At 43.7% G+C, this 12,077-nt stretch overlaps 1 protein-coding gene across 1 annotated transcript in view; it reads right to left on the minus strand.

The window, feature by feature from the left end:
- Nucleotides 1-2,321: 2,321 nt before the first annotated feature.
- Nucleotides 2,322-12,077, minus strand: part of LOC126992673 (cytochrome P450 2L1-like) — a gene marked incomplete at its 3' end in the record, with an annotated part of 136,790 nt that continues 127,034 nt past the window's right edge. Inside the window, 1 exon segment of the mRNA XM_050851483.1 lies at nucleotides 2,322-2,439. Within this exon segment, the coding sequence (XP_050707440.1) occupies nucleotides 2,322-2,439 (118 nt within the window).

Here is a 12,077-nt window from a genome sequence, read left to right on the forward strand (position 1 = left end):
GTCACTTGTTCATCATCGTTTTCCTAGAGAAACTGAGCAGCTTTAAGAAGGACATCATGTTTCAATGAGTCCTCAGGTCTTCCATGTTTTAGTTGCTTCCTTTGGGTGCTTTCACTGCCATACTTCATTGGGATCTGCTTTTCAGTTCTAAAGTTGACATTGCATGCTTGATGATAAATGGCATCTGCTGCCGGCAAATCTTGCACAAATGCAACCCTACCAGCCACTGCTTCTGACCATCCATCTTTCCTGTCGTTACTTAATTATGCAACTGTATCTTGAAATTCCATGGTGCGCACAGGGAACATCATGCCCTCTTTGTCCCATCATACTCTGCAATCCGTCCACAGAATAAGCAATGTTTCTTAAGTCAAGTTGTTTCACATCTGGTAGCAAAACACAGATTTCTGGTTTGGTGGCAAGGACCTTTTTTTTTTTATCCAGGGCTATCCGTCTTGCATTTGTGTAAGCCCTTCTTTCCCAACCCTGTTTCTTCCTGGGATCCCCAATATCTCAAAATATCAAACATGGTGTTATTATATTATAATAACACCATTATATTATAATAACACCAGTGGTTGGGAACCACTGGTGTAAGCTAACCGACAGGCCTCATGAACATGTTGGCCAGGAACACACTGGATGTCATGTCATGTCATCTCCCTTCTGACAAAGAACCTTAAAATGGCCTAGCATCTGAAAGCAGTTCTTTACAGATAATGCAGCCGTCCTCGTTCATTATTGAGAATATCACACTTGAAAAGAGAATAAAACATGTTGTGGCAACGATCTAAAAACTATACTGTTGTGATGTAGATTAGTATTATGGGATTGTTATAAATCTATGTTGGAAATCTTTTTTTTAACACAATCACGTCCTATATAATATATTTCCTATATAATAAGTATAGTCTATTCATTTGGGCAAGGCCACTCACGGTAGCTTAGTTCCAGCGACTCCACTTCCCCCTTCTGGCTGGATAGCTCCGAGCAGGATGATGTAACCTACTTGTCATGTTAAGTAGTCAACATAACATAAAATGGTAAGTAGTAATAATAAAATGTTAAGTAATCAACATAAAATGCATATCTAACACAAAGTGCTAATTTCTGTGTATATATAATAATATAATGGTTCCTAGACCTTCAAAACATAGGGTTAGGAACTTGAATTCACTGATTAAGATGAATAATAAGGACGTTACAGCTGAAAATGTGTTTTCTTCAGTGTCGGAATCTAATTTGCATAATGATGCAGTTGTAAGGCATTTCCCTCAACATCATGCAAGTGAAATAATTTATTTAGCAATTATTTCCGGGTTTGGTCATTACATGACCTAATTTGAGTGGACTACTTCCTTCTCAGCCTTAGGCGTGGAACTATATACCCCACCTTACCGGGCATCAACACACTAAAATCACAGAAACTATTTCGTAGCCGTGGCCGCCGGATAGGGCGTTGTGTTAGGCGAGCCATAAAAACAATTTTAAGTGTGCGCCTAGTGTCTAATACAGTGAAGCAAAGAAACTACAAACACTTTGAAGAAGTAGTAGTAATAGTTGTCGTCGTAGTAGAAGTAGTATTAGTATTAGTAGTAGTTGTTGTTGTATTATGTTATTATTTTTATTTTCTCAATCTTTCCATATTATTTGTATAACTATTGTACATTATAGGTAATGCAATATTTTTGGCATTATTATCAGTATCATTGTTACGCATGCTATGCTGCCTCGAAGAATCCAACCCCAGGCTTGGCGTCGTAGGGTGGGCGAGGCCACGCATCCCCGGAGTGTGTCCCCAGTGATTGATAACTACTGTTATTATTATTATAATAATAATAATAATAATAATTATTATTATTATTATGATGATGATGATGATGATTTGTAGTGCATGAAGTAGTAGTAGTAGTAGTAGTAGTAGTAGTAGCAGCAGCAGCAGCAGCAGCAGCAGCAGTAGTAGTAGTAGTAGTAGTAGTAGTAGTTGTAGTTGTAGTAGTAGTAGTAGTAGTAATAGTTATAGTTGTAGTAGTAGTAGTAGTAGTAGTAGTAGTTGATGTTGTTGTTGTTTTGTGTTAAGATTATTATCATTCTCATTATCTTAATGTTTCTATCTTATTTTTTTTTATAATTGTTATATTACAGCTATTGTTTTTTGTTGTTTTGTGTTTTGATTGTTATCACTTTCATTATCTTAATGTTTCTATATTATTTTATATAATTATTGTAATACATTATATATATCCTTTGGTCATGCAATATCATTTGCATTATTGTCATTAACATTATCATGCATGCTATACTGCCTCGTAGAGCCCAACCTTAGGGATGCTGTAGCCCTCCAGCTCGGTGTCCTTGGATGCCACGTGGGGAACTGCAAGCGGCACCAATGACGCTATGCGGTGCACCTCACTCAGCACAGCTTCGAAGTACGGCAGCCTGTGGAAGGGTCGTGGGGGGCTGGGTTGTCGATGGGCTATGAAAGAATTTGATTAAGGCCCTCCTTATGCTATCTATAGCATCCTGATGCAAGAGTTAAACTGAATAATACTATAAAATAACCTTATTATGTCTATATTTCCTTCCTATGACGAAAGCACTTTCAAATGGAAATATCTGGACATATCTTCAGCTTATGCTGTTCAATAATAAGGATATATTTTTCATATTTTGGTCGCATATTTTTTTTTTCTCTGGCTTCTCTGCTTTGTGCAAACGCAAAATTATCTTCCTTCTGAATGAAGACGGAAACTGAACTAAATATCGCCTTAAATCACGAGAAAACTAGCAAACTATCTACCTCTAAATAGTCAAAAAGATCGACGGCGCCCTCCACGACATCTGTCATCCGCCGGCAAGAAACCACGAACGTCGGATGTCCATCGCAACAACGTCGTTTCGTAGTCGGCAATTGTCGGCATTAAAGGGGATCTACTAACGGTGGTCGTAACGTACGTCTGGCAGCGTTGTCACCCAACCAACTGCATACAGATTTGTCAACGGCGCCACGCCGAGCACCTGTTCGGGGCGGAGATGGAGTGGCGGCCGCCGGGGGTATATAAACAGGTGTTTCCGGTTCGCGCTCCCTCTTTCGCTCCAGTTTTATTCCTGCATTAACCATGGGTGCAGACAAAGAAGCTAACATCGAACACGTGCCCACCAGTTCACCACTATCACATTGCCATGGCCCTGCCACCATCAACACTGCTTGTCCAGCAACCCTTGACCCTGCCGCCTACGCCTTCCAGTATCCGGATAAAAGTATATTTGTGAGCAGAGTTGAAGAGAAACTTCCTCCACCCAGCCTGCAAGACACGGAGGAGGAGGAGGAGGAAGAGGAGGAGGTAGGCAGTCAGGCCAAGGGCAAGCCCAGGAGCAAGAAAAAAGTGTCACTCGTCATCCTGGAGGATGAAGTGGAGGCTCAGCTCGGGGAGTGGCTGACTGATAATCCCATCCTCTACAATTAGGGTCTCGAGGAATATAAAAACATTGCAAAGAAGGCCATGCGGGGCAAAGTGAGGTCCATGGTGGGCACGCCCCCTTTTTTATTGTCATCTGAACACAGGTGAAGAGGTCTCAAGATGATCGCCAGCAGTCCTAATAACGTCGTTATCACCCCCAGATGGTGTTACGATCGTCCTTTTCCGGTTGGTTTCTGTTAGGACTATCGGCCATAATGTCGGGAGGTCATCGCTCCCCATATACGACGGTCGGAACACCGTCCGCACCCATCGAGATGTCGTCTTAATAGCGTCGTTACTTGGCGTAACGCCGTCGCAGCAGCACACCCATCGCTACACTCAAGGTCACGCAGCCAGGATTATCGGCATATCGAACGTCGGGACGGCGCCGGGAGTCAAGATCGTGAATGTGTGACTGAGGCTATACCTTGCAAATATAATGAAAATGATAGATTTATACCTTACATGTTGGCAAACCAAACGCCATAAACAAATTTGGATAGCTTTTTGTTAGATAAAATTTGCATATCTTTTTTATTAGGTAAAGGTGGGTGCAAACGCTATAGCTGCTCATGGCTACGGTGCTCACCTCCGTACCTTTGACCCTTTGAGCCTGTGGGAGGTAAGAACCCGGGATTGCCACAGTTTACCTTCCCCAGATTTCAATATATATCGACTATCTCGAAGGGGAAGATGGACAGCTGGGTGAGCGGCACACAAACTACCCCGACCGGGATTCGCACTTGGGCCGCGGAGTAGTAGTCAGGAACGCTTACCACTCATTCACGGAGGCGCCTATAATTAGGTTTTCTGGAAGAAGAAAAAAAAATGAAACAGTCTATATATGGAAAAAATCACTTTTTTTTTTTTTACCTCTTTAGTTTTAGGCAAAAAAGTTTACAAATCTTACTCTTTCAAATTGTGTATGATTCACTGTGATTGATCCAGTAATTTGGGAGCCTATGCTGTATGAATTAAAACATTCGATGTTTTGAGAAAATAAGCTTTAACCCTATAAGCTCCGACGTTTTCAAATTTTCGCGCTCGTAACACCTAGCATCGTACTCAGTTTTCTGAACAACAATAATGCTCATGAACACTAAGTACTGGTTCCGAATCAATAGTGTAAAACAATAGTGAATAATGAGTGAAAAGAAGCTACTGGAAAGTTAAAAAGGGTATAAAAAAAACGGAGGCAACTCTCTTTCCCTTCCCTCCCTCTGTCGCTTGTCTCAGGTTTGGATGAAGAATGGAGACATCTCCACTCGCAAAACAAATATCGTACACACGCATCATTTATGTATACCCCGCTATTAATTTTCTTCCTCTTCCTTTTCTTCTTCCTCTTCCTCTTCCTCTTCTTCTTCTTCTTCTTCCTCTTCTTCATCCTCTTCCTCTTCCTCTTCTTCATCTTCCTCTTCTTCCTCTTTGTCTTCTTCTTCTTCTTCCTCTTCCTCTTCCTCTTTCTCTTCTTCTTCTTCTTCCTCTTCTCCTTCTTCTTCCTCCTCTTCCTCCTCTTCCTCTTCTTCCTCTTCTTCCTCCTCTTCCTCTTCTTCCTCCTCTTCTTCCTCCCCTTCCTCTTCTTCCTCCTCTTCCTCTTCTTCCTCCTCTTCCTCTTCTTCTTCCTTTTCTTCTTTCTCCTCTTCCTCTTCTTCCTCCTCTTCCTCCTCTTCCTCCTATTCCTCTTCTTCCTCCTCTTCCTCTTCTTCCTCCTCTTCCTCCTCTTCCTCTTCTTCCTCCTCTTCCTCCTCTTCCTTTTCTTCCTCCTCTTCCTCCTCTTCCTCTTCTTCCTCCTCTTCCTCTTCTTCTTCCTCCTCCTCCTCCTTTTCCTCTTCTTCTTCCTCTTCTTCCTCCTCTTCCTCTTCTTCTTCCTCTTCCTCTTCCTCTTCTTCTTCCTCTTCTTCTTCTTCTTCTTCTCCTTTTTCTTCTTCTTCCTCCTCTTCCTCCTCTTCTCCCTCCTCTTCCTCCTCTTCTTCCTCCTCTTCTTCCTCCTCTTCCTCTTCTTCCTCCTCTTCCTCTTCTTCCTCCTCTTCCTCTTCTTCCTTCTCTTCCTCCTCTTCTCCCTCCTCTTCCTCCTCTTCTTCCTCCTCTTCCTCTTCTTCCTCTTCTTTCTCCTCTTCCTCATCTTCCTCTTCTTCTTCCTCCTCTTCCTCTTCCTCTTCTTTCTCATCTTCCTCTTTCTCTTCCTCATCCTCTTCTTCCTCTTCTTCCTCTTCTTCTTCCTCCTCTTCCTCTTCTTCCTCCTCTTCCTCTTTTTCTTCCTCCTCTTCCTCTTCTTCCTCCTCTTCCTCTTCTTCCTCTTCTTCCTCCTCTTCTTCCTCCTTTTCCTCCTCTTCATCCTCCTCTTCTTCCTCCTCTTCCTCCTCTTCTTCCTCCTCTTCCTTTTCTTCCTCCTCTTCCTCTTCTTCCTCCTCTTCCTCTTCTTCCTCTTCCTCCTCCTCTTCCTCTTCTTCTTCCTCTTCTCCTTCCTCCTCATTCTCCGTTTCCTCCTCTTCTTCCTCTTCTTCCTCCTCTTACTCTTCTTACTCATCTTCCTCTTCTTCCTCCTCTTCCTCCTCTTCTTCCTCTTCTTCCTCCTCATCCTCTTCTTCCTCCTCTTCCTCTTCTTCCTCCTCTTCCTCTTCTTCTTCCTCTCTTCCTCTTCTTCTTCGTCCTCTTCCTCTTCCTCCTCATCTTCTTCCTCTTCTTCCTCCTCTTCCTCCTCTCCTTCCTCCTCTCCCCCCTCCTCCTCCTCTTCTTCCTCTTCTTCTTCTTCTTCTTCTTCTTCCTCTTCTTCTTATTCCTCCTCTTCCTCCGCTTCCTCCTCTTCTTCTTCTTCCTCCTCTTCCTCTTCTTCCTCCTCTTCCTCCTCTTCTTCCTCCTCTTCCTCCTCTTCTTCCTCCTCTTCTTCTTCTTCTTCCTCTTCTTCCTCCTCTTCCTCATCTTCTTCCTCCTCTTCCTCTTCTTCCTCCTCTTCCTCTTCCTCTTCCTCTTCTTCCTCCTCTTCCTCTTCTTCCTCCTCTTCCTCTTCTTCTTCCTCCTCTTCCTCTTCTTGCTCCTCTTCCTCTTCTTCCTCCTCTTCCTCTTCTTCCTCCTCTTCTTCCTTCTCTTCCTCCTCTTCCTCCTCTTCTTCCTCCTCTTCTTTCTCCTCTTCCTCTTCTTCCTCTTTTTCCTTCTCTTCCTCCTCTTCCTCCTCTTCCTCTTTCTCTTCTTCCTCCTCTTCCTCTTTCTCTTCCTCTTCTTCCTCTTCTTCCTCTTCTTCTTGTTATTCACACAGATACGAACGACGTCACCACGACCCGGTCTGAGGAACTCCTGGAGAAGTACCGTAGGCTCATCCAGCAGTATAAGTCTAAATCCCCTAACATATTGATCTCAGGAGTTCTACCACGGACTTGGGCGGAGAGCGACTTTTTCAGTAAGGCCTTCAGCCTAAACAACCGCTTACAGACTCTTTGTAGGGAGCTTGACGTGGAGTTCTTCAACGCATGGGACAATTTCTATGGACAAAGTGAGCTCTTCCACAGGGACGGATTGCACCTGTCTCCCATCGGGGCAGCCAGATTCGGAAGGCTCCTCAACGACGCAGTACGCGTCATCCGAGCAAAGAACGAGTCACAGCCACGTCCCTCCACCCCGCCCGTGTAAATAGACGCCGTACATCGCAACAAACCCGTAACCGTGAGCCCGCAAGTACCACCACCTCTATTACCAAGCCTCTAGATAACTTAAAAATCCTTAGTTTCAATGCGCGTAGCCTAAGAAACAAATTTGATGAACTGAGATGTCTTGCTCTAACAGAAAATTTTGACATAATTGCTATAACCGAAACGTTTATCGACACCACAAATATTGATTTAAGTTCCGAATACAGCATAGATGGCTACAGACTCTTCAACAAAGATCGTGTAAACCGTAGAGGCGGTGGCGTCGCCCTTTATGTCAAAAGCTATTTGCAACCCACTGACAAAACACCGGGAAACAGTAACGTTGAACATTTGTGCGTGCGAATAAACATTGCAAAAGTCAATTTAAATATATCTGTCACCTGCAGACCTCCCGGGCAATCACTCGATGACGACCTTGAAATGTACAGCGTCTTAAGGTAGTCACTTAATAACAACGACTCACTGATATTAGGAGATTTTAACCTCCAGATATCGACTGGGCGACACTGTCAGGTACAGAAGGCGAGTCACATAGAATGATCGAATTTCTAGAAGAAAATTATCTAAGCCAAATGGTTTCTGAGCCAACTCGACAATATAATATACTCGACCTTGTTATAACGACCCAAGATAACCTAGTCAGTAATGTCACGGTAGGAGAACACCTCGGTTCTTGCGATCATAAATTAGTGCGCGTCGACATTAGAGCTCAATCATCAGTGACTGAAAATAAAGTAAAGGTGCCCAATTTCAAAAGAGCTAGCTTCGTAGAAATCCGACAAAAACTAACAGAAATACAACTATCAGATGACGGCAACGTAGAGGAAGCCTGGCTAAGCTTTAAAAATCACTGACTCACTCAGCAGAACACATTCGTCCCCTTGTGCGAGAAGCGAATTAACACTAATAAAAGCCCACCGTGGTTTAATAGCGAAATTAAACAATCAGTCAATGAGAGAAAATTGTTTTACAGGGTAAAGAAAAAACAAAGCACGCCCGAGTACATTAGACTTTATAATGATGCCAGGCGACGAGTAAAAAGACTAGTAGGTCAGGCAAAGCGTAGATATGATGAAAATATTGCAGCCAACTGTAAAAATTATCCGAAATCTTTCTTCAGTTACATAAACAACAGAAAGGCGATCAAAAGTGGTATTGGACATTTAACAAACAGTGACGGTGCACTAGTAACTGACAGCCAACACATTGCAAACCTCTTAAACAATTACTTTTCCTCGGTGTTTAATACTAACAGTCTTCCTTTCGCTACCACCAACACCAGTACTATTGTAAATCTCGAGTATGCATTGCCTAATTTTGAAATAACAACCGATGAAGTCCTTAAAGCTCTCCATTCACTTAAAGCAAATAAAAGTCCCGGACCCGACAAAGTATATCCTATACTGCTTAAAGAAACAAAGAGCGAAATACTCTCCTCCCTCACTACCGTATTCAATATGTTCTTGCGACAAGGCATCGTCCCTTCGGATTGGAAAAAGGCTAACGTGACACCGATTTTTAAGAAAGGAGACAAAAAAATACCAGGTAACTACCGACTCATTAGTCTAACTTCAATTGTAGGTAAGCTACTCGAGAGCATAATTAGAGACAAAATTGTGAGTTACCTCGAAAGCCACTCATTAATTGGGGATTCACAACATGGCTTCCGTAACAAAACATCCTGCCTGTCAAACCTACTGACCTTTTATAACGATCTCTTCTCAATTTATGACGTAACCAAATCATTGGACGTAGTCTATCTTGATTTCCAGAAGGCGTTTGATAAAGTCCCACATCATAAATTACTTTATAAATTAAAGCAAATAGGCATTGACGGTCAAGTAAACCAATGGATCGCGAATTGGTTGAGCAACAGACAACAAAGAGTTGTGATTGACGGATTTAACTCAGAGTGGGCGCCGGTCACTAGTGGCGTCCCTCAGGGCTCGGTTCTTGGCCCAGTGCTCTTCATTATTTACATCAACGGCGTGGATGTTGGACTCAATAATCGCATTAGTAAATTTGCAGACGACACAAAGATTGGTAACTCGGTTCTCACTGACGAAGACAGGCAAAGCCTCCAAGAGGATTTGCACAAAATTTCAACTTGGTCGGATAAATGGGAGATGCCCTTTAACGTAGACAAGTGCCAGGTCCTTCAAGTTGGAACAAAAAATAAGAAGTTCGATTACGAAATACGCGGCGTTAAACTCACAAGCGTTCAATGCGTTAAGGACCTGGGGATTAAAATCGCGTCAAACCTCATATTCTCACATCAATGCATCGATGCAGCAAATAAAGCGAACAGAATGTTGGGCTTCATTAAAAGAAACTTTTTATTCAAGAATAAAGATGTAATACTTCCGCTCTACAATAGTTTAGTCAGACCCCACTTGGAATATGCGGTACAGTTTTGGTCTCCCCACCATGCAAAGGACATTGCTAAACAAGAAGGTGTTCAGCGTCGAGCAACAAAAATGATCCCTTCCTTGCGCAACAAATCCTACGAAGAAAGGCTTTCCACCCTTAACATGTTATCTCTTGAGAAACGTCGCCTCCGAGGAAAACTGATCGAATGTTTTAAAATACTTAATGGTTTCACGAATTCAGACAGAACAAAATTGTTTATGATCGATGACACTTTGCGAACGAGGAACAATGGCACAAAACTCAAATGTAGACAAGTAAATTCAGACTGCACCAAATTTTTCTTCACCAACGTTGTAGTGCGAGAATGGAATAAGCTCCCACCATCAATGGTCCAGTGTAACACGATTGACTCCTTTAAAAACAAGCTCGACCGTCACTTCCATGAACTTAATATTAACTAGAGTAGAAAAGCAACGTTTTGGAGCCATCTGATTAATGTAAAATCACTTAGGTTTAAGGACGGACCACTTAGTCTGGACCATGGGGTCTGTGTGGTCTGATTTTCTATGTAAATCTATGTAAATCCTCTTCTTCCTCCTCCTCTTCCTCTTCCCCTTCTTTCTCCTCTTCCTCTTCCTCTTCTTCCTCCTCTTCCTCTTCTTCCTCCCCTTCCTCTTCCTCTTCTTCTTCCTCCTTTTAATGTTGAAAAATGGCAAATGTCTTTTAATGTTGACAAATGCAAAGTCATGCACATTGGGTCCCAAAATAGTAACCACACATACATCATGAATGGGAGACCTCTGCAAGCGATGCAGGAGGAAAAGGACCTTGGAGTCACTATCAGCAGTGACCTGAAACACGCGAATCACTGTAAAAAAGCATACAACAAGGCCAACATTATGCTCGGGTTCATAGCGAGGAACTTCGAGTGTAAAACACCAGACGTGATGCTATCCTTGTATAATTCCATGGTAAGACCGCACCTCGAGTATGCAGTGCAGTTCTGGTCTCCCAATTACAGAAAGGACATTGCTTAACTGGAAAGGATTCAACGACGCGCCACAAAGATGATTCCAACCTTCAGGGCTCAACCGTACGAGGAACGAGTCAAGCGACTCAATCTCTTTACATTGGAGAAAAGACGCCTACAAGGGGATATGATTCAAGTCTTCAAGTATCTAAAAAAGTTCAATAACGTCGATTACTCCAAATTCTTTGAACTGCAAACCAACTCAAGAACTAGAAATAACGGTTTACCCATTCAGTTGAGTCGATGTAACACAGACATTGGAAGGAGTTTCTTTTCAAACCGAGTCATCCGCCACTGGAACAATCTTCCTTCAGAAGTAGTAAATGCGAATACCATCAACTCCTTCAAATATAGAATCGACCGTCATTTCGCTGCGTCAGGAGTAAACTGAATAACGAGGGGCTTCCATCTGCTCCTCAATATCGAGGTGCTTTCATCTGCTCACCAAGCCCCAAGTGGCGGTCGAGCAGATTAAATCACCCAAGCCGGCGACCTCGCAATGAGCCAATAGGCTTTATGTTGCCTGCATTTCCATGTTTCCATGTTTCCATGTTTCCTCTTCCTCTTCCTCTTCTTCCTCCTCTTCCTCTTCTTCCTCCTCTTCCTCTTCTTCCTCTTCTTCCTCCTCTTCCTCTTCTTCCTCTTCTTCCTCCTCTTCCTATTCTTCCTCTTCTTCCTCTTCTTCCTCCTCTTCCTCTTCCTCTTCTTCCTCCTCTTATTCTTCTTCCTCCTCTTCCTCTTCCTCCTCCTCTTCCTCCTCTTCCTCTTCTTCCTCTTCCTCTTCTTCCTCTTCTTCTTCTTCTTCTTCTTCTTCTTCTTCCTCCTCTTTTACTTTTACTTTTTCCTCTTCCTCTTCTTCTTCCTCTTGTTGTTGTTGTTGGTGGTGCTACCAGTGGTGGTGGTGGTGGTGGTGATGGTAGTGGTGGTGATGATGGTGGTGGTGGTGGTAGTGGTGGTGATGGTGGTGATGATGGTGGTGTTGGTGGTGGTGATGGTGGTGGTGGTGATGATGGTGCTGGTGGTGGTGATGGTGGTGGTGGTGATGATGGTGGTGATGGTGGTGGTGACGATGGTGGTGATGGTGGTGATAATGGTGGTGGTGGTGGTGGTGGTGGTGATGATGATGGTGGTGGTGATGGTGGTGGTGATGATGGTGGTGGTGGTGGTGGTTGTGGTGATGATGATGGTGGTGGTGATGGTGGTGATGATGGTGTTGGTGGTGATGGTGATGGTGGTGGTGGTGGTGGTGGTGGTGATGGTGGTGGTGATGATGGTGGTGGTGGTGGTGGCGGTGATGGTGGTGGTGGTGGTGGTGATGATGGTAGTGGTGGTGGTGGTGGTGGTGGTGGTTGTGGTGATCATGATGGTGGTGGTGGTGGTGATGATGGTGGTAGTGGTGGTGCATGATAATGGTGGTGGTGGTCGTGGTGGTGGTGGTGGTGATGGTGGTGGTGGTGGTGTTGGTGGTGGTGGTGATGGTGGTACGTGGTGGTGGTGGTGGTAATGATGGTGGTGGTGGTGGTGATGATGGTGGTGATGGTGGTAATGGTGGTGGTGGTGGTGGTGGTG

Source organism: Eriocheir sinensis, chromosome 7 (genome assembly GCF_024679095.1).
Source record: "Eriocheir sinensis breed Jianghai 21 chromosome 7, ASM2467909v1, whole genome shotgun sequence".
Lineage (NCBI taxonomy): Eukaryota > Metazoa > Arthropoda > Malacostraca > Decapoda > Varunidae > Eriocheir > Eriocheir sinensis.